Source organism: Peromyscus californicus, unplaced genomic scaffold (genome assembly GCF_007827085.1).
Source record: "Peromyscus californicus insignis strain IS unplaced genomic scaffold, ASM782708v3 Scaffold_8__1_contigs__length_139910024, whole genome shotgun sequence".
NCBI lineage: Eukaryota > Metazoa > Chordata > Mammalia > Rodentia > Cricetidae > Peromyscus > Peromyscus californicus.
In genome coordinates, this window is record NW_026294606.1 from 24,582,501 (window position 1) to 24,601,354 (window position 18,854).

General features: G+C 39.6%; 1 protein-coding gene across 1 annotated transcript in view; it reads left to right on the forward strand.

The window, feature by feature from the left end:
- The window catches only part of LOC128103813 (uncharacterized), a gene marked incomplete at its 5' end in the record, with an annotated part of 276,502 nt that extends 258,445 nt beyond the window's left edge, over nt 1–18,057 (forward strand). The window contains 2 exons of the mRNA XM_052728456.1: nt 5,704–5,910; nt 17,896–18,057. Of these exons, the coding sequence (XP_052584416.1) occupies nt 5,704–5,910; nt 17,896–18,057 (369 nt within the window). The remainder of the gene's footprint in view (nt 1–5,703; nt 5,911–17,895) is intronic.
- Between the last annotated feature and the right edge of the window lie 797 nt (nt 18,058–18,854).

Genomic DNA, 18,854 nt, shown 5'->3' on the forward strand with positions numbered 1-18,854 from the left:
TGTTCCTCTTCCTGCCTCTAGTATCCCTAGCATCCCATGATTCACTGCAAACTCTGGGGAAGAGCACAGCTGCTTTGGGAAACCTCTGTGGCCCAAACACAGAGAGCAATGTGGTCCAGTGTCTTTCCTAGTTTATCTCCAAAGAACCTTGAGCACCCCAATGGGATGTCAGTCAAAGGGATGGACATTAGACATTTGAATGTTACATTTACATTTGTATGTTTCCACAAGGACCCAGCATGGAAAATTCAGAATGCTCCATATGAGTGCTGACCTGAAAGGAAAATCCAGGCTCTAGTATCATGTCCAGCAAGTCCCCATCCTGTGGCTGCATTTTAAGGAAAAAACACAACAGTATGTTCATTGGCGTGTTCAAACGTTGAATCACAGTGTAATCCTAAGTTCATGGGCTTTAGTCAGACATGCCTGGATTCAGTCTGAATGCTTATGGTTGAGTCTCAGGGGGCTTGTATGTTATATCTCACACAAACTGTTTGAGACAGTGAGGGTGCAGCCTTAGGAAGTAATGCAAAGGGAATAAAAGTTTCTGCCTCATTACAGAGAGCTATATGGAAGATGGGCACTATTTTGTTACTTGGTAAAAAGACTTGCCATGGACATCAGGAGCACAGGGTACAAGGGTGCTCTTGCTAAACTAGATATGGTCATGTAGAAGAGACAGGGTTCTAGGGACAACCTCACTCCAAAACCTAAGAGAGAATGATCAAGGGACACTCCTCTGTTTCCCCAAGTGTCATAATTATGACACATGAGGAAAAGAGACACATTTTTGCCTCTTTTCACAATGCCAGAACTTACTGAACAATAATAAATTCACAAGGTTAAGCAGTGGCAATGGTAATGGCAACTGTTTGTTGTATAATCCCATATACCTGATAAGCTGGCCAAGGTGAATCAGGCTCTTTTCCAAGTGTTATTGCTAATATTAGCTCTCATATGACACAGCACACAGCAAACATGTGTATATCAACATGCACCTATAGGGTTACAGAAAGAATACAAGTTCAAGAGGTTGTGGCAGAGTTCAGAGAGATGCAGAAATGGGCTGAGATAGGTATGGATGAGACAAGGAATCAGGACACTCCTGGGATGGAGCCACTGGAGTCTGGATTTGAGAGTGAAGCTGTAGAGGCCAGGTATGAGGAGAAATGCTGAGCTGGAGTCTGAGAACAAGGATTGTGGATTCAAGTCCAGATCTAGATGGGTGAACCATTAGACAGGAAGGCTATTGAGTAGGCTGCGTCAACAGCGGGGAACAGAGCTGAGCTAAAGCTGAGAAATACTCTGCTTGTCCTTGATGCACACATGCACACCAGGTATCAGATGAGAGGTTGGTATAGGACCATGCTATCATGATATTAGGTGACCATCACTTTATATGGTCCAGGTGAGGGAGTTATATCCATTTCTTGGTTGCTCTGTTGTGTCTGATAAATTCTTGTTTCTCTTATATGGTTTGAGTACACCCATGTGCCCTTATGGTCTCAGTTCATACTCTCAAATGTATAAGGTGGCTCCTTCTCTCTGCCCAGGAACAAACACTTATCAGTCTGCACTGTGTGGGTGATGCCAGGCAGACAGAGTTGTTTCTGGATCGCTGTCATCCTTCTCCTTCAGAGTAAAGCCAACAGTTTCTTATCTAATGGCATCTCCTATGGCAAAGCTCAGCCTTGAAAGCCTGTTTTATATAATCCAGAGCAACTTAGAGTAGGGCAGAGGCTGATCTCAACACTCGGATTCACCAGAGAAAGAGTAAGCAAAGCTCGAAGACTGAGATCAGAAGTACAAGGAGGTATGAGATAAATGAACGAAGACAATGCCTCAGTCACCCCATCACGCTTGTGCCTTTGAGAAAATTACTTAACATTCCTCAGTTGCTTTGTCTATAATACTATCAACTATACAGCCTTGTACATGTTAATAGATATGTATCTACATATACATGTATACATACATACATATGTGTATATATATGTATATATAGTACATGTGTAAGGCCTGTCACTAAGTAATATTGACTTATATTTCAACTTGTTCCTCACCACCTACTTTCCTCTTAGATATATTTCAGTGTCAGCCAAAGATGTCTCTGGGTAGAGGTCAACTCTTCCCTCTCATTCCTCAGATTAGGTGTGATCAAAAAAAAGAGAGGAAGATGGGCAAGCATACTGAAGTGAAAAGGGACTTGCAAAAGCATGTGTGTGTGTGTGTGTGTGTGTGTGTGTGTGTGTGTGTGTGTGCGGTGTGTGTGTGTGTGTGTGTACCCTTCACATTAAACTGTGTAGATCCCTTGCAGGGTGGAAGAAATCAGCTCCTCAAACAAGAATAACTGTTACACGTACTCCCATTTTCTTGAAATAAGTAGCTATTATCCAAGGGAGCATCACAGCTTTGCTTAATGTTTAATGTTGCATTTCCAAAACACAGAGGCTCCATTTTCAAAGTCATAAGTGCTGCCCAATAACTTCTCTCTCATCAATATTTTGTGGTAGGTATGGCAATTCTATAGTTCTCCATATCATGGCAAACCTACTTATATCATTTTTCGTGTTTCCTGAATGGCTTAGAATTAAACATTTTACACCCAGATTCTGGGAACCACCAGAAATGGACTAATTCTAAAGACGAGGAGAGACCTATGGAAAGCTTGACCTGGAGCTGGGTACACAGGGTGGGCAGCCAGACGACTTCAGTTCTGATGCAGCCCCCATTCCCAGGCTCTACAAGTGACCCTATCTAACAGGAAGCATGTGGTTGGGTGATATCATCACCAGGCTAGCAGCAGATTCAGAATTAATTGTACACTATGCTGTTTGTTACCATAAAAGTGGCCACAGTTCTGATGTAGTTTAGCAAATTTCTCCTTTAGACACACGTTGTGCCGATTTGATTGTTGCCCTTCCCCATACCTGCCTGCTTGTTAGAAACCTCGTTCCGATGTCTAGTTAGCATCCCACCCCTCCTGACTCTCAGAAATAGATAGCTATGTCTATTTACTCTGTCTGTCCTAATGCCTACATCATGTGAGATGGACGCAAGCCTCTCTTGTAGTTGGTCCTACATGCTGCCTGTCCATTTGTGATTCTACCACAAGTTGTTAGTTAGTTCACCTTTATGATCCATAACTTTTGGTACTACCAGGTGAGGTGGGCGTCTTAATGATCAATCCCTGTACTGAAACACAACTTACAGTTGAGATTGCACACGCCCAGATGCATTCCTGTTCACCACTTTAGCTTCTAAATATGTGGTCCATGACTTTGAGCTAAGCATGCCCACAAATATCTCTACCATCATTCTTTCTTAAATGGTGTCCTTAAATTGGGCATGCTCAGGAATGTGGTTTTCTATATGAATATGGATGCATGCATGTATTGATGTATGTATGTGTGTGCCTTCCAGGTCAAACTTTTCTGCTTCCTCTGTTGGAGAAGCATATTCATCTTACCTGTTGTGGTTGATAAGACTTTCGTCTCTTTTTTCTCTCGTCTAAGTGGGCTAGCATTACACACTCCAGGTGTGAGTCCATTGCACTTGACTTCACGTCTGCCACTTGTACCCTGTTTATGGCTTATATTCAAGCTGTCTTAACCTAGAATCTGAAATCTTCACACCAAATGACCTTCTGGCCTCATAACTTCTCATAACTGTGTCACAGGACCCTTCGCTAGGCACTTTGCCTCTCAATGACTTTATCAGGACCATGCCTGTGCCGGAAGCACCTTCGAAGTGTCCATGCCCGTGACAATCCCACCAGGACTATTTTGTTGTCATCTGTAATAGAAGCATAGTGACCACACAAGTTGAGGAGTGATAGATATTGTTTCAAAATATCTAGATATTCTATAATTGTCCAATCAAGGTGTTTACCTGATCAGTCATCTTATACGCTTATGGTTTCTTCATCGTTTGAGATATTCATCACATAAATTTGAACTATTTTCAACCAATTGTGTATTAGGTTTCACTAGCACTTACTTATTCCTGCCATCTAACTCTTTGCCTATTGATCAATCACTCCCTATTAGCTCATCTGGCAACCAGGAGTCTTCTCTCTAAAACTATGATGTCAGCCTTTATTAGATGCGACAGATGAGTGGGACCATGTAGTATTTTCCTTCTCTGTGCTGGCTCATTTAATGTCAGCCACAATCCATGTTGATGAAGAATGACAGGATTTTTATAAAGCTTTATAGTATTTCATGAAGTCTCTATACCACATTTTCTTCACCTGATCGGTAGACAATTATACTGATTGCAAAAAACAAAAAACGACAAACAAAAACCCCACTGAATTTGGTCTTTTTCTGGAAAGAAAGTCTCTTGTATATACTTGTCACTATCAAATTTATTTAAAGTTCACACAAGCCTATGTTCCTATAAATCCTGCAAGCCAATGAGTTACTTAAGCATGCTTGCATTGATTCGAAACCTCTGTTTTTAATCACATTAGACCCCTGTCTTTTTGGTCCTTCAAATATTTTCAAAAAAATTATGATTTTTTTCTTCTGCCCATCCAGATTTTAATTATACCTTTTTTTTTTTTCAAAAAAGTTTTCATTGGCTAAAATTTTAAGAGTTTTTTTTTTTCAATTTCAGACATATTAAGTACTCATTGGGCAGGATTTTCTTTTCTATTATTAAATCTTTCCAAATTCTTGAAGATTTGCAGTATTTGTAAGGAAATATTTAAGAGGCATTAACATTTGGTTTATGTTTGAAGTGGGCTTTCTGGATCATTAAATAAATGCTTTCTGTCTCAGCAAAAAAGCTAGTAAAGAGAGAATCCATTGAAAACTTGGCCAAGTTCTAAAAATATGGACATCTTGGAATAAGAAAATGTGGAATTGTAGAGAGCATCAGTCTAGCTCAGGAACTGAAGAGAAAGACAAAAGAAAAAAAAAAGGAAATCAGAAGTTTTATTAGCCACACACAAGTTTTAAGGTGGCGGGGTCAAATTTTCATTGGCAATGTTTTAAACAATCAATGCAGGTGTGTCTTTTCAAGAGCATTATAATTCAATTAATTTAATTTAATGCTAATACAAAACACAGGGTGCGTTGCATTAGATAGTGAACTTGTCACCTGAAAAAGCTTCTTAAAAATGAGGCTTCTTATTCCAGTAAGGACCAAGTTCAGGATTGCCAGGAAGAAACTTGGTGGTCAGTGCAGACAGTGTACAAAATCCTGCCCTGTGTGCTGCAGGAAATGTCTATGGGATGTATCTGGCCCCTTGGTTTAGTGATATGAGAAGCCTGGCACGCACACAGCACGGCACAGGTAAGTGGAAAGAGCAAACCTTTCTTTTGGATAAGAAAGCAAGCAAAGCCATTCTTAAAACCATTTGTAAACATATTTGTTTTTCAATCTACACTGTCATTGTCACAGGATGCTTGATCTTTCTGCTCTGGGTTAAAATGGAAGCCAATTACAACTTCATCTGTGGAGAATTAACTTTGTGGAGCACACACCGGGGATTTGTCTGTCTTCGCTATTTAGATATATGCCATAAAAATGCGCATGGAGCATGGAGCGGACTGCAAGAACTGCAGACAGCAGACTTTCAGATTTAGTGTAAAATGATTTAAAGTTGCCTACGTTCTTGCCAAATGTTAATTACTTTTTTCTGTTTTTTTTTTTTTCTGGGTTTGGGGGACCTGGGGGCTCTCTGGGTCTCACTAGGTGGCAGTGCACGATTACTTGTGCAAAAGCAATAACACCAAGTCCAGTGGCTCCAGCTGTGGCCCCCACCATCAGGATGAAATATCTGCATCCTCAGTTGGTCCAGGAGGGGTTACTTCCCACATATCCATATACACTGTTTATCCCAGTGGGTTTCAAGAACTGTATCGCCATTTTCTCAGGCTCCCAGATGGCGCCATCATTGAGGTATGTATGTATGGAAATGTTTGGAGGTAAATGTTCTGTATGTTATAATTTGTTTATATATATATATATATATATATATATATATATATATGTGCATGCTTAAATGTGTGCGATTTACACTTAATGTCAAACACATCAGCATCACTGGGAACATAGATGGTAACTAGTATCTGTAATACTATAACAGGTTTGGAGCTGTATTTTAGTTTTTGCCTACATAAGGACAGGACATAAAGGAAACAAAGGTTCCTGTTTGTAACTATATTGGGGGGAGATAGACCAGGAAAAATCAAACAGAATAATTCAGAATTCTACCCGCATCAGCTTTAGTTAGGTAATACTTACCAACATCAGTAGGTTGGTGGACGAATACTGTGAGTCCAAACTTCAGATGTGCACAGTCCTTCAAAGAGATGCTGATGTTCCATTTCTGTCTGACGAAAAATTATAAAAATCCAGAGAAGCACCCCGTCTCTGAATCTTTAAGAATGTTTTGAAAATATCATCCGGGAAAGATCTCAAAGTCACATTTTCTCTTGGAATGTGTTCGTTTTTCAGACAACTGATTTTGAATTTAAAAACTCATGTTGTATCAGATTTGTAGAATCATACAGTGAGTTGAATTCTGGGGCTGCACTGCCTTCACATAGGCATTACTTCATCTGGAGTCTGAGGGGACCTCAGAATGGAAATGAAGGCTAAGAAGGAAAAGCCAGCAGCTACCCAGCCTGCATGTCACCCAACTGTGCCCAGGGAGCAGCTGGCTGAAACTGAAGCATCTGCCTGTCCCACTGCCTTTGAATCCGGCCACCACTATTTTTGTTGTGAAACTGATGGGAAAAAAATCAAACAAACAAGAAAAATAAAAACCTTTCCTATATCTTGGAAGAAATTTCAAGTTGTTTGGAGCCCAGTATTGCAGCTAGGATCCAGTATAATTCGAACCCGAGGACTCCCACCACAGGCACATTCCAGGCAGCCAGCCCTTCTCCCTCTCTCCCTCCCCATGACTTAAGAGAAGGGAGTGGGTGCATTTCAGTACACGAGGCAGCAGGTGAACCGGTGGGTGCCCATTGCCTCTGATGTGATTTTGAAGAATCTGGCCCCGGCTGTTCTCCTCACTTATCCTGTATGATCCTTTTTGGCTTCTGAAACATTTACCGTAGGAGCCTTTTATTTTTCTCTTAACAGAATGAACTGATGTGACTTCAGTTTTTAAATTTGCAGAAGTGTAAGTAAATATGCAAGTGCTACTTGCACTGGAATAGCATTAACTGTGAGGATGCTAAGGTAGACTTTCTGCTCTAACATGTTGTATATCTCCTGGTGCCTGGGTGGAAAGTCAGGAGGGGGGGTGTCCTGGCCTCCTGAGCACAGTCACCACCAGAGTTCTTCTGTTTCCTCTCTCGTTCTTTCGCTTCATAACCTTGGCTTAGTCATTTCTCACTACTCTGCCTATTTCCTGATCTAGAAAACTGGGTTATGCATACTTATGCTACCTGGCTCACGGGGATTTGGGGGAGATTAATGAGATAACATCTGCAAAGTACTTTTAGCTCTTTTTCAAGAAGTACAATAAGGATCACAAAGCATTATGGATCTTATACAATCAAATGCATTCAATCTGTAAACATTTTTACCAATATTGATAATTTTATACTAAAACACTGAACAAGCTTCTGGAAGGACTGAACGGTCGGGAGGTAGGCACTAGAGCTGTCTGCCTCTTCCTCTTTTTATTTTCGCAGCTTGCCTATGACAAGGGGGAGTGGTGGACATGCAGCCGGATAATTGCTAGTTCTTTTGCACAGATGAAATCCTAACAACACCCCCCTCCCCACACTGTTTATTCAGGCCACAGAACATGCACTGGTTCTTGCCTTCTCTTAGGTATGTGTTTGATATACCCATGTAGGCTTTACTTGCTCTGTATCCCAAGACATTCATTCCACAAAGAAATATCCTCCTTGTGTTTTTTTTTTTTTCTAATGCTTACAGTGAGTATTGGATTTTATTCTTTATCATTTCCATACTTACTCCTGGGATGAGTTTGGGTCTCCTAGGAGACAGAATCCTGGAGCTAATTGAGGAGTAAGCAAATTTACCCACAGTACCTGCCCTGCTGTTCATAACCTTCCCACCCTCTTTTTCTCTCTTCTGAGCTCATGGGATGCTGCCAAGCCCATTTTGAACCCTTCCCTCTTTATCTCCCTCCCTCCTCCCCCTCCTTCTTCCTTTCCTTCTCTTCCTCCCCCTTCGGTGTTCCTTCTCCCTCCTCTCTGTCTTTCCTTCCCTGCCTCCCCTCTTTCTCCACTTCTGGCAGTCTTACTCCCCATCACTCCCTCTATGCCTCCCAGGCTGGGAATCAAATCCTTCTAGAAATATACTAGCCTACAGCTCCAGCCCTGCTCAGTTTGCTATTGATCTTGGGAGCTATAAAGCCTGAAATTGAAAGGGATTTGAAACTGGTCTTTTGAAGTCTTAATGGAAAACCCAACTCATGTTTTTCAAGATATTAAGAAATTTCAAACATCAACAAAGAGGTAGACTACACTTTAGACTTAGAGAAAGGTCTCTCGAGTTTTGTTTTTGTTTGTGTTTTCTTTAATTAATTTATTTTTACTTTATGTGCATTGGTGTTTTGCCATGGGTGTCGGGTCCCCTGGAACTGGACTTACAGACAGTTGTGAATGTCATGTGGATGCTGGGAATTGAACTCGAGTCCTCTGGAAGAGCAGCCAGTGCTCTTAATCACTGAGGCATCTTTGCAGCCCATCTTTTGAGCACTCAAAGTGGTGGTTCCTAAACAGCCAGAGCATCATCCTGACTTGGATTCTCTCTGTTAGATACTGAATTGGCTCTCTAGGAAATCCATGAAGTTTTCCCGAATTCCTGGATTCCAAACTTGCTACCAATGGACATTTCATACCATGGGGTCCTTATCATTATAGCCTTTAGGGAAGCCTGAGCCTAGGTAAGATATAGACCTACTTACAGATGTGGGTAAACTAAGGTCATATTCTGGTCAGATATTCTGTATATGGAAAGAAAAAGTCCACAGAGCCTGAGATGAATTCATTTACAAAACAGATAGGACCTTTAATCCAAAATGGAAACTGATGAAGTTTGGGTCCAACGCTGCATCTTGATCTTCACCCTTAAAGGTTTTATGGTGGATTTTGAAGGAAGTTCTCTAGTTACCCAGGTCCCAAGTATTGACGCAGCTATGATTTGTGTGTTAGTGTGACTTCTAAATCTTCCTAAATTTGATAAGATGTACAGGTCAGATATTAATCTTTTCCCATTAAAAAAAATCCCAATTAAACCTTAGCCGTTTGGCATGTAAACGATTATTTTCAGGTCTCTGTTTACATGGAAAGGTATGCTTTTTGAAAAGAATAGTTTTGCACAGAAGAGGTCAGAATCCCTTAGTACGAAATGGACTTTCTATTGACAGCTTGTTAGTGGCGTTTTTCACACGGGCTTGTGCCCTAGGAGGATACAGTTCTTTGGCTGTCCTTTGTGTTTTGCTTTGTGCATCCTTCAGCGTGGAGCAGTGGCCAGGGCCTCCATTCAACGCCCTTCTCTCTATGCGGTTTTTCCCAACCTCTCTGGATTCATGTATTTCACTGGGTTTCTACTGAGAAATGTTTTATCTCTTTGTTCTGTAGGTAGTGTGATCTTCAGATACTGTTCGCACAAAGTTACTGGAAAGTTTTTTAGTGCCGCAAAACCTAGAAACCCAGGCAAGCCTGGTGGAGATTCATCAAGTTACAAATAAGCTTCCTGTTCCCAGGGTAGCAGTCGCAATTAAGAAAGTCCTTGGAGCATTCGTTGGGGTGGAATGGGAAAATGGATTTTTGTCATTAGAGGCGGTGTCGCCTGGTGGTCTGAGTGGAGAACTGGGAGCCAGGAACTCGGCGATCTAAGGAGGCCCGGCTCAGCCCTCCTGGAGGCTTCCGGCAAGCAACGTGGGTCTCAGGAGGCCAACCTCACCTACTTTGAATCTCCCATCTGAAGAGCTCCTTACCCAGGGCCAGGGGATACGCAGCAGGAAGCCTGATTCCTTGCCTGCAAAATGAGAATATTAATACTTGCCTAAATAACAGATTAACCAATTAATATTAGCGTTCTGCTGATAGAAAACAGCAGGAGAAGGAAGGAGGAAAGGAAAAACCCAAACTCAATTTTATGAAAAGATGGGTTTTACTCAGCTGTCGGTGTTTTGACGGGCAAGAAACCCAGTGCCCACAGTGCGAAGAGCCATGAACAGAGAGGGCTGGAGCAGGGGCAGAGGGGTTGCCTGTAGTAATGAACTTGGAGCAGTGTAGCTCATTCAATTCATTGAAGCCAATGAATTGCAGAATTGAAACTTTATCCAACTTAATTGGGAGTTTTTCAGTCTGAAGTGTACGATTCAAATTTCTTCCAGATAAGACAATCCAGAGTATTTAGCATTTGTCATGTCTATATTCTACGAATATCAATTTGCTCTGTGTGTGTGTATGTGTGTGAGAGAGAGAGAGAGAGATAGAGAGAGAGAGAGAGAGAGAGAGAGAGAGAGAGAGAGAGAGAGAGAAACTTGCATGAGAAAGAGAGGGAAATGGTAATAATGAGGAGATGTAGGTATTTTGCACTTTCGGGAAGAAAATCACCCCATTAGCTTCTCCTTTTGTTGATTGACATTACAAGGGGAAGAGGGAAAAAGACACTCTTGTAGTTCCTGTTTTACATAGTTTTAGGTGGCCCTGAAGATTACTATTTACAATAAGCTCACACAAAAGTAGAAAAAAGAAGGTTTTTTCATTGCTCAGATTTAGAGCCTTGACCTTCTGTGGGCAACACCTGTACAGGAAGGCACAGTCTGTCCTTTGAGCACATACTTATGTGACAATACCCACAATACACGCTGAAAGAAAAACTTGCCAGCAGACAGTAGCGGCTTTGCCCGAAACGCTTCTACAAATGTCATCTATACTAACACCTTGTAGTTCTGGCTTTCGGATTCAAACTTAGTAACTGCAATTTCTATTGATTCTTTTAAATAAGGTACTGAAAGGCTTTTTCCTTTCATTAAGACAGATTATCTACCTCAAATAAGCCGTGGAATGCTGTCATTCTGTTCTATCTAAAACTTAAACGCCATTAGAAGCAATCTATTAAGGAATAGACTATAAAAACAAAGTAGAATGCAGTTATCAGGTGAGTATCAGAGTATGTTTCTTACAAGATGTCCTGGCAGACCTGAATGAAAAGGCTTAGGCAGATGTATTTACTAATTAGTTAGATAGATATGAATTTATATCTTCAAATAGTACCTGAGAAATATACCTGTATATGCCTATCAAAATAATGTTTTTATTTTTCCCCAATAATTAGGTCAGCACAACGTGCTGTGAAAAGTTTAGTCTTTCACAAGATCAAGCAAGGCAGCTCTCACTTGGGCTCTGTTTAGCCTTTCATGTGTATTTTTTATGTGTGTTGGCAACACTGGATACTCTATAGGTTTGTTTTTGTGCAAGTTTTAAAGGAAACCATTAGCCTCTAGACACCTTTTAGGGAATGCAGTCATTTATTTTAGAAAGCTACTTCAATTATAAGGTAAAAATACTTCTATGGGCCAGGCTGTCTTTACTACAGCTATGCTTTCCTGAAAAAAGCCTGAGAATTATGGAGAGATGGCTCAGCCGTTAAAGGCTAGGCTCACAACCAAAAATATAAACTCTATATTTTTAATTTATGAGTATGAGAAAAAAGGTGGAACTTTCTGAAAATACTTTGCACATATAATAAACACAACATTAGATTTCTTTTGAATTCCCAAGTCACCAGAAGTTATAAAACCTATAGAAGATAATTATTCTACTGCTATGTTCATGTGTACCCAAAATGATGTAGCCTTATTTTACTGGATAAGCAAACTTATCTGGATTCTAAATCGTAAGAATTGTTTTAAAAGGTAAACTAAAACTGTTTTTGAAACAGTCCAAACACTATCATTAATATGTGAATTAAAATATATGGTTAGATGTTTAATATGAACATTGTACAAATGGGAAGTTAAATCTGCCATACACATTTTGAAAATATTAAATGTTTATGGTGATTAAAGTGCATTCGTTTTAAATTCTATTTTTCCTACCTTGAACTGGATCTCAGAAGAGATATTCAGAATAACAAAAGGAAAAAATAGTGTACATTTCCTTTAATTTATTAATCTTAACTTATTATAGTACTAGAGAAATCTTTGTAATTCAATACTATAAGTAAATTTGAAACTCATAAGTAACAAAGTTACTGTTTAAAATGTTTTCAGAATGTGTGGTTTTGTCTTACTTCTCTCGACAAGGTTGCCTGAGATAATTTCCTAAAGAATCAAAATATTCACTCATGAATAAAGGAAAAAAGATGGCCACAAATATAATTATATCTTCTTATATTTGCATATAGAGATAATATTCAAGATTTAGATGTATTTTGTCATTGTGTCGATATTAGACTAAGAACTAGCTACACATATATCATTTCTCTTTAAGGATTAATAAATATTAGTTTCTTGATCTTCACTGACAGACAGATTCTTCCATAATTGTCTAAAATAATTATTTAATGAAAATATAAAACAACATATAAAGCCTTCTTTAAAAATAAAATCACAGCCGCTTTGCCTCAGTTAGCTTTATGAACGTATCCTCTGAATTATATTTAGTATTACTTGCAGTTCCCAAACAGTGGTATAAAATCATATAAGTTTATTTTATGTGCAAAATCACATACAGTATGCCAAGTGACACTTAAAAGGAATGAAATAGTAACTGTGGCTTATTTTCTGAAGCAATCTTGACACTAATGCTGAATTACAACATGGAAACATCTAGCAGTTTTACCTTTATGAGAAAAGGCTTTTTACATATTTAACATAATCATGAGGAAAATAAACTAGAATTATGTATAAAGATACGTACAGTGTAACCAAGGGGCATTTATATTCCCCTGTAGAATACTTACAATGATTTTATTGCCATTTTGTGTCATTTTCTAAAGGATTTAAATACAGCCAGTAAACAAACTAGACTGTAGATTTAAAGCGACAGCTGCTCGTTCAGAAGCAATATTCAGATATTTAATCTTAAGAACCCTGAATATTTTCCAACCAAGTAGTGTGCACTTTGACAAAAATGAAAGGACTGTGTCCCATGGCTTCTGATTTCTGCGCTGTGCTGGCTGGCAGAGCCACTGCTACCACCGTTCACCACGGCTAACCCCAGAAAATGAGTGGCAAGCGGGGGCCCTTTGCTCAGTCACTTGAGGAAATGTCACATGAGTGATTTACTTTGCCAGAATGCAAACCTTCTTTTTCTAAAATGATGCTGATTCCACCAATAACTTAGAGAGTGTCATATTCTTTCCAGTTCTGTTTTTTGAGATTGATGATTTCCCGTAATTTGAATATACTCTTTGCCCTCTCTGTGAACTACTGTGCTGCAGATAGCTGCTGAACCCCATCTTGCAGAATCATCATTAATTTACCTGGGCCTCCAAACATTGCTGTCTTTCTGCACACAGTGAACTGGGTTTGTAAATGCACGAACCCTGTAGGGAAAATGAAATTGAAATTTGTATTCAGAATACCTCTTTTCTTTAAGTCTTCTTTCTAGCCTACAAGTATAATGGCCTTTGAAGCTTTACCAGTAGCTTACATTTTGGGCAGTTGGAAGTGGCTGAAATACTCTGTCATAAATAACATCAACTTTGTTTTTCCAATCCACACTAGGGGATATGCCTCCTCTTACTCCCAACAAGCAATTAGCTAACTCTCTCCACAGATCTGCACTAGTCAGTAATGCCTTAAGACACACAGACATTTCTTTCTACCAAGCAGGACCAGTCCTGCTTTGAGCACATGGAGAAGGAAGCTTGGGTAGAGTGGACTGTCACACTGTCACTATTGAAGAAGAATTCTGCATGTCCCCAAGGGCCCTGTCTCTCCCTCAGACACTGCCTGGTGGCCATAAGGGGGTATCTCTGATTGGATTTGATTAGGTCACCATCATAAACACTAACTTCTTGATTGCAGAATCTCAAATCAGGGTCCCCAAGGCCTTAGCCTCAGTCACATTATAGGTCGGAACGGAGTTTCCTCTGAAAAAGTTGATTCTGACAGATTATGCAATTATTTTGTGGTTGTTACTTTTATGGATGAGTAGAAGTTAGAGTTCAATGACGTATTATTATCACTTGTGACCCATATTACTTAAAGAAAGTAGATCCTGAAAGTAAATTTACTGGGTCAAAGAATATGAAAATGAAATGCATAGATGTGTATATGTGTGATGTGCATCCACTTATATGTATATCGACCCACCAGAAATATGAGCACACATAAATACAATTGCAGTGAAGGAAATGGCCACCTAGCATTTTGGTCTTTTTGTTTTTGTTTTGTTTTGTTTTTTTCCACAACCGCAGAAATCATACTTTCTGTAACTCAATCAGATTGCACTGTTTGCAACAAAACATCATGGTATCATGGTCCATTGCCCATCCCCTTTTGCCTTTGAAAGATGATACCTGATTTGATGCAGCTTTTTTTCTCCTAATTTTTGAAAGTAGTGTTTATAATGTGTTTGTTTTCTGGAGACATTACTTTCTATTTGTCTGCAGAATCCATAAAAGAATGAATGTAACTATAGCATTTGTAGCTTAATTTTGCCAGGACAATCATTTGAAATAAAATAACCATAGAGATTGATACAAATCTAAAATAGCCTAAGATCTCCCTGTGATCACATTGCAGCTAATGGAAGCAAAGGATCTTCAGTCTGAGTTAGTTCTGAAATGACGACAAAATATTTCTTTAATTAGTTATATTTTTATTCTCTCTTCCTTAAACCTGGCAGCTAATAATATGTGTGTTAATTTGATGTGTTTCACGTGTGCATCTACAGCACTTTAAAAAAGTGTATTCTGATACTTTCTGTAACATGGGCAATCAGAGTGTTTGTAACTGTCGGAGCCAATTAGAAGGATGTGAGTAATTCAGAAATCTACAGTTGCTGGTCGGTGACCCTACGTAGGAATTGTCCTGATAGGAGCTAGGGTTCTTAAACCTCCAGCAAACAATACCCCCACCACCTTCATGTCCTTCTAACCCAAGCACCTTTTTCTCTTTAAGGAATCATACAGACTTAGCAAGAAGCCATCTCAACTGTTTCTTTCCTAGGATATAAAGCAATGGTTGATGTGGTTGTTCTAATTCTTAACAGCAAATAGTGATTGCAAATGACAGAAGACAGGAGGCAGTGACCCTGTCATTTAGGAGCTCATAACTCTGGTGAGGACTGAGTGCCATTCAGCTCAGTGTTTGGAATGTATACTTCAGAAGTGCCCAGCAGAATTGGCAGATGACTCACTTAAAAATATCTCGAGGCACGTGGGGAAAGTTCCAGAAATACAACTGTGGTTTGTAATGTTAGGCCGTCCAGATGATAGAAAAGATAATCTATCTCTACAACTTTGATGTCCACAATGTTTCACAGCACACTTCCTTGTTAAAATATCATGTACAAAGATGTAGGAACATATGTAAAAGCAATAACTGCAAGAGACTGGGAATTAAAGTTCCTAGGAAACGATGCCGCACACTTCTGCTAAAGTTCTACAAGGCTGATAGACTGATCAAACTCCAGGATTGTGGAGGATTAGAATATTGCAGATCAAAACCAAATTCTCTTGGGTTAGCTTTAGTCTTCTTAATAGCCAGCATTCATTGTCCTTCTCTGTGTCTAGCCTATTATCCTCTCAACTCTAAGGAAAAAACTTTGAAATTTATGCACTTAGAACTGGAAGGGGAAAATTTTTGAAATGTATGCACTTAGGGGACCTTTAGCTTCCACCATGCCCAAAGCTAAGAATTTCATTACATAGCGTCTGAGACCTACAGCACAGAGTCTCTAGTTTGTTGTAGCCTGCCTATCTGACCTTTCCACCAATGTGTTGGGAAAAAGCCTTGATCTCTCTCTCTCTCTCTCTCTCTCTCTCTCTCTCTCTCTCTCTCTCTCTCTCTCTCTCTCTCAGTCTTTCTCTCTCTCCCCCCCCCTCATTGCTATAGAAACTTCACCAAACTGTGAGCGAAGTACAGAGACAGAGTTTGGGTCCTCAACACCCACATAAATGCCAATCTGCCTGTAATCCCAGCACTTAGAAGACAAAGACTGGGACTCCCTGGAGCAAAAGGGCTAGTTAGACTAGTCAAATGGGCAAGCTCTGGGCTTAAGTGAGAGATCCTGCTTCAGTATATAAGAAGAGAGACCAGAGAAGACCTCTGACATCAACTCTAGTCTCCACACATGTGTGCCCACATACATGCACACCACACACATATACACATGGAACTTAAGGGAAACTGTCCTTTACTCTCTTTGAGGTGAGAGCTCTATTTTATGCCAAAAGATAAGAAAAAAGATAGAAAGTGAAAGCAAAGAGTTTAATTTCAGGTGGCTTTCAGGTGGCTATGGGACACTTAGAAATGGAGTGGGCAGGGCAAAAGTTATTACTTGGAATAGGAAATTGTGGAAAGGGCCAAATATCCAATCTATATCTCCTTAATCATGAGGGGTATTTATTAGCTTAAATAAAAGTGGAGCAGCCATAGCTGTTTGGTAGAATGTAAGGACTGGGATGCCAAAGGCAAATTCCTTCTCTTTTTAATCTGTTCTGGCTGAAAACATTTTCTCCAGGTGGTAGGCCATCCCATCCTTTCTCATTCCTAATGCTCACTCTCTCAGAAGTAAGATTTCTCATCCTGGTATTTCACCACCCCCCATTTGCCTACCCTGGAAAGAGGCATTGTGACTGGCTAGCTGCATGATTTATGAGCTTCTTAGAGATTGAAGAGTTATTCTAGAGAAAGAAAATGGTTCCTGATACCAAAGAAGAGTTTGTCTGATAAGCAGATGTCCTCTTTGCTATCCAGAGAAATTAATTAATTTGCCAATTTTATCTGTAGAAATGGCTCCCTTCCCTGCTGCTATGGGTGGCTTTTCATCAAGAGGTCATTTGGGGGAATACAAACCTTCAGCATAATGCTTGATAGTACAAGATATATTCAAAGTATAGCATATGAATAAAGTCAGTGACATTGGTGATTATGATAGACAGTCCAGGAATAAACCTAAATTGAGTAAATGGGAGTTCTGCTGCAGGGCCAGGCAGTCTTGTGTCTCTGGAAACTCCTCTTTGGACAACAACTTCCTTCCAACAGAATTGATAACTTCTGTTTCCTAGACAGATTTCGTCTTCTCTACATTTCACCATGCAAATATTGATTTTTAAAATTGTTCCTTGATTTAGGTTTTCTGATGCATGGTCTCATTGTGTACCCCAGGCTCTCCTCCAATTCCCATTATCTTGGTCCTGAGTGCTGGGCTGCAGGAATATGCCATAAGACTCATCCTTAGAAAAGACATTAAAGGCCAAAGATGGGGACTTATTCTTGGCTTTTTCTGTGTGTGTGTGCAAGTATGTTCACCATGTGCATGCAGTACCCATGGGTGCCAGAAGAGGGGATCAGATCTCTTGGAACTGTAGTCACAGTCATAAGCCACCCTGCCATCATATGTGGGTGCTGGGAACTGAACCTGGGTCCTCTGCAAGACCAAGTGCTCTTAACCATGAGCTGACCCTCCAGACCTCAATACTTGTTTTTGATGTATATAGTTTTGGGGACAGAAGATTAGAAAATTCACTCTCTATATGTATTTTTACTTGTTTCATGTTTGCTCTGTTTCTTTGTAAGATCATTATAAAATTATTGTGAAAGTTAGAAATGGACTGGACTATGAACCATAAATCATAATCTTCTGGTTAGGAGAATAGGGTTTTCTAAGCTATAATTTCTCTTTCTCTAGGGGATAGTGGAAGAAAAAGACAGTACCTTTGGACCATTTCATTGAAATATTTGCTCATCTTCTCACCACTCTACAGGTGTTTGGTGACATCAGCACCTTGAATTTTGTCCCCAGCAAAGTGATCACAGCTATTGAGGAGCACATAAGGGAAATGGACACTGTGCAGAGAGAAACCTTGGCTACTGCTCAAGAGAAACAAGATGGTTCCATGGAAATAAAAGGCAATTTTATCTGCTGATTGAGCATTGGATCATCACTATCTGTGAGTACACTCACCCAGAAGGAACCCCAAAGGTCAAGTCCTTCTTATTTCCCCAATTTCCCAGTGAAAGTATGATGTTCAACTTTCTCTTCCAATCCAGTACCTTATATTCACACTCTATAAGATTAGGTCATGGATGTTGGTTGCTGACATAGAACAAGGTGTTAGACTTTGGACTTTGAAGAGAGATGGATAGCATACTTGGAAAATTTTATTTTTCTTGTTGTTTTCATTTGTTTGTATTTCATGTAGAGGGAATAAGGGAAGTGTCTACAGGGTGATGATTAAACAAGCCTAAAAAATTTCCTTTTCCTTTTATTAGCTGAAAATCTTCATACTTTCTTTTTTCATGAAAGGAACTTTAAGGAAGGAAAGGGAAATTTTAAATATCAACAACAAATATTCCAAGTCACATAAGTAATTTGATTTAAAGAGTTTATATTTTGTCTTCTAGGGTAACAGCAATCGCACCCCACCTGGGTGATTTGGTTTTGGGCTTTTTATAGTTACTTCAACTCTCACAATGGATCAGAGAGCATCCTGTTTTTTTAATCTCTTGTAGAATCTCTTTTCCTCTTACTGTATTTATTTCTGGCCTTCTATTTCACTTGAAGGTTTGAATTGGGGCTTATTATCTGGCCAGCTAACATATGTTCACACCTCTGTCAATATATCTCAACTATATAGAAACTAGGAATTATTCTTAATACTGCACAGAAGATAAAAGTAGTTTAAATAGTTTTATCTACACTTCATAAGTAAGTGCTCTTCAT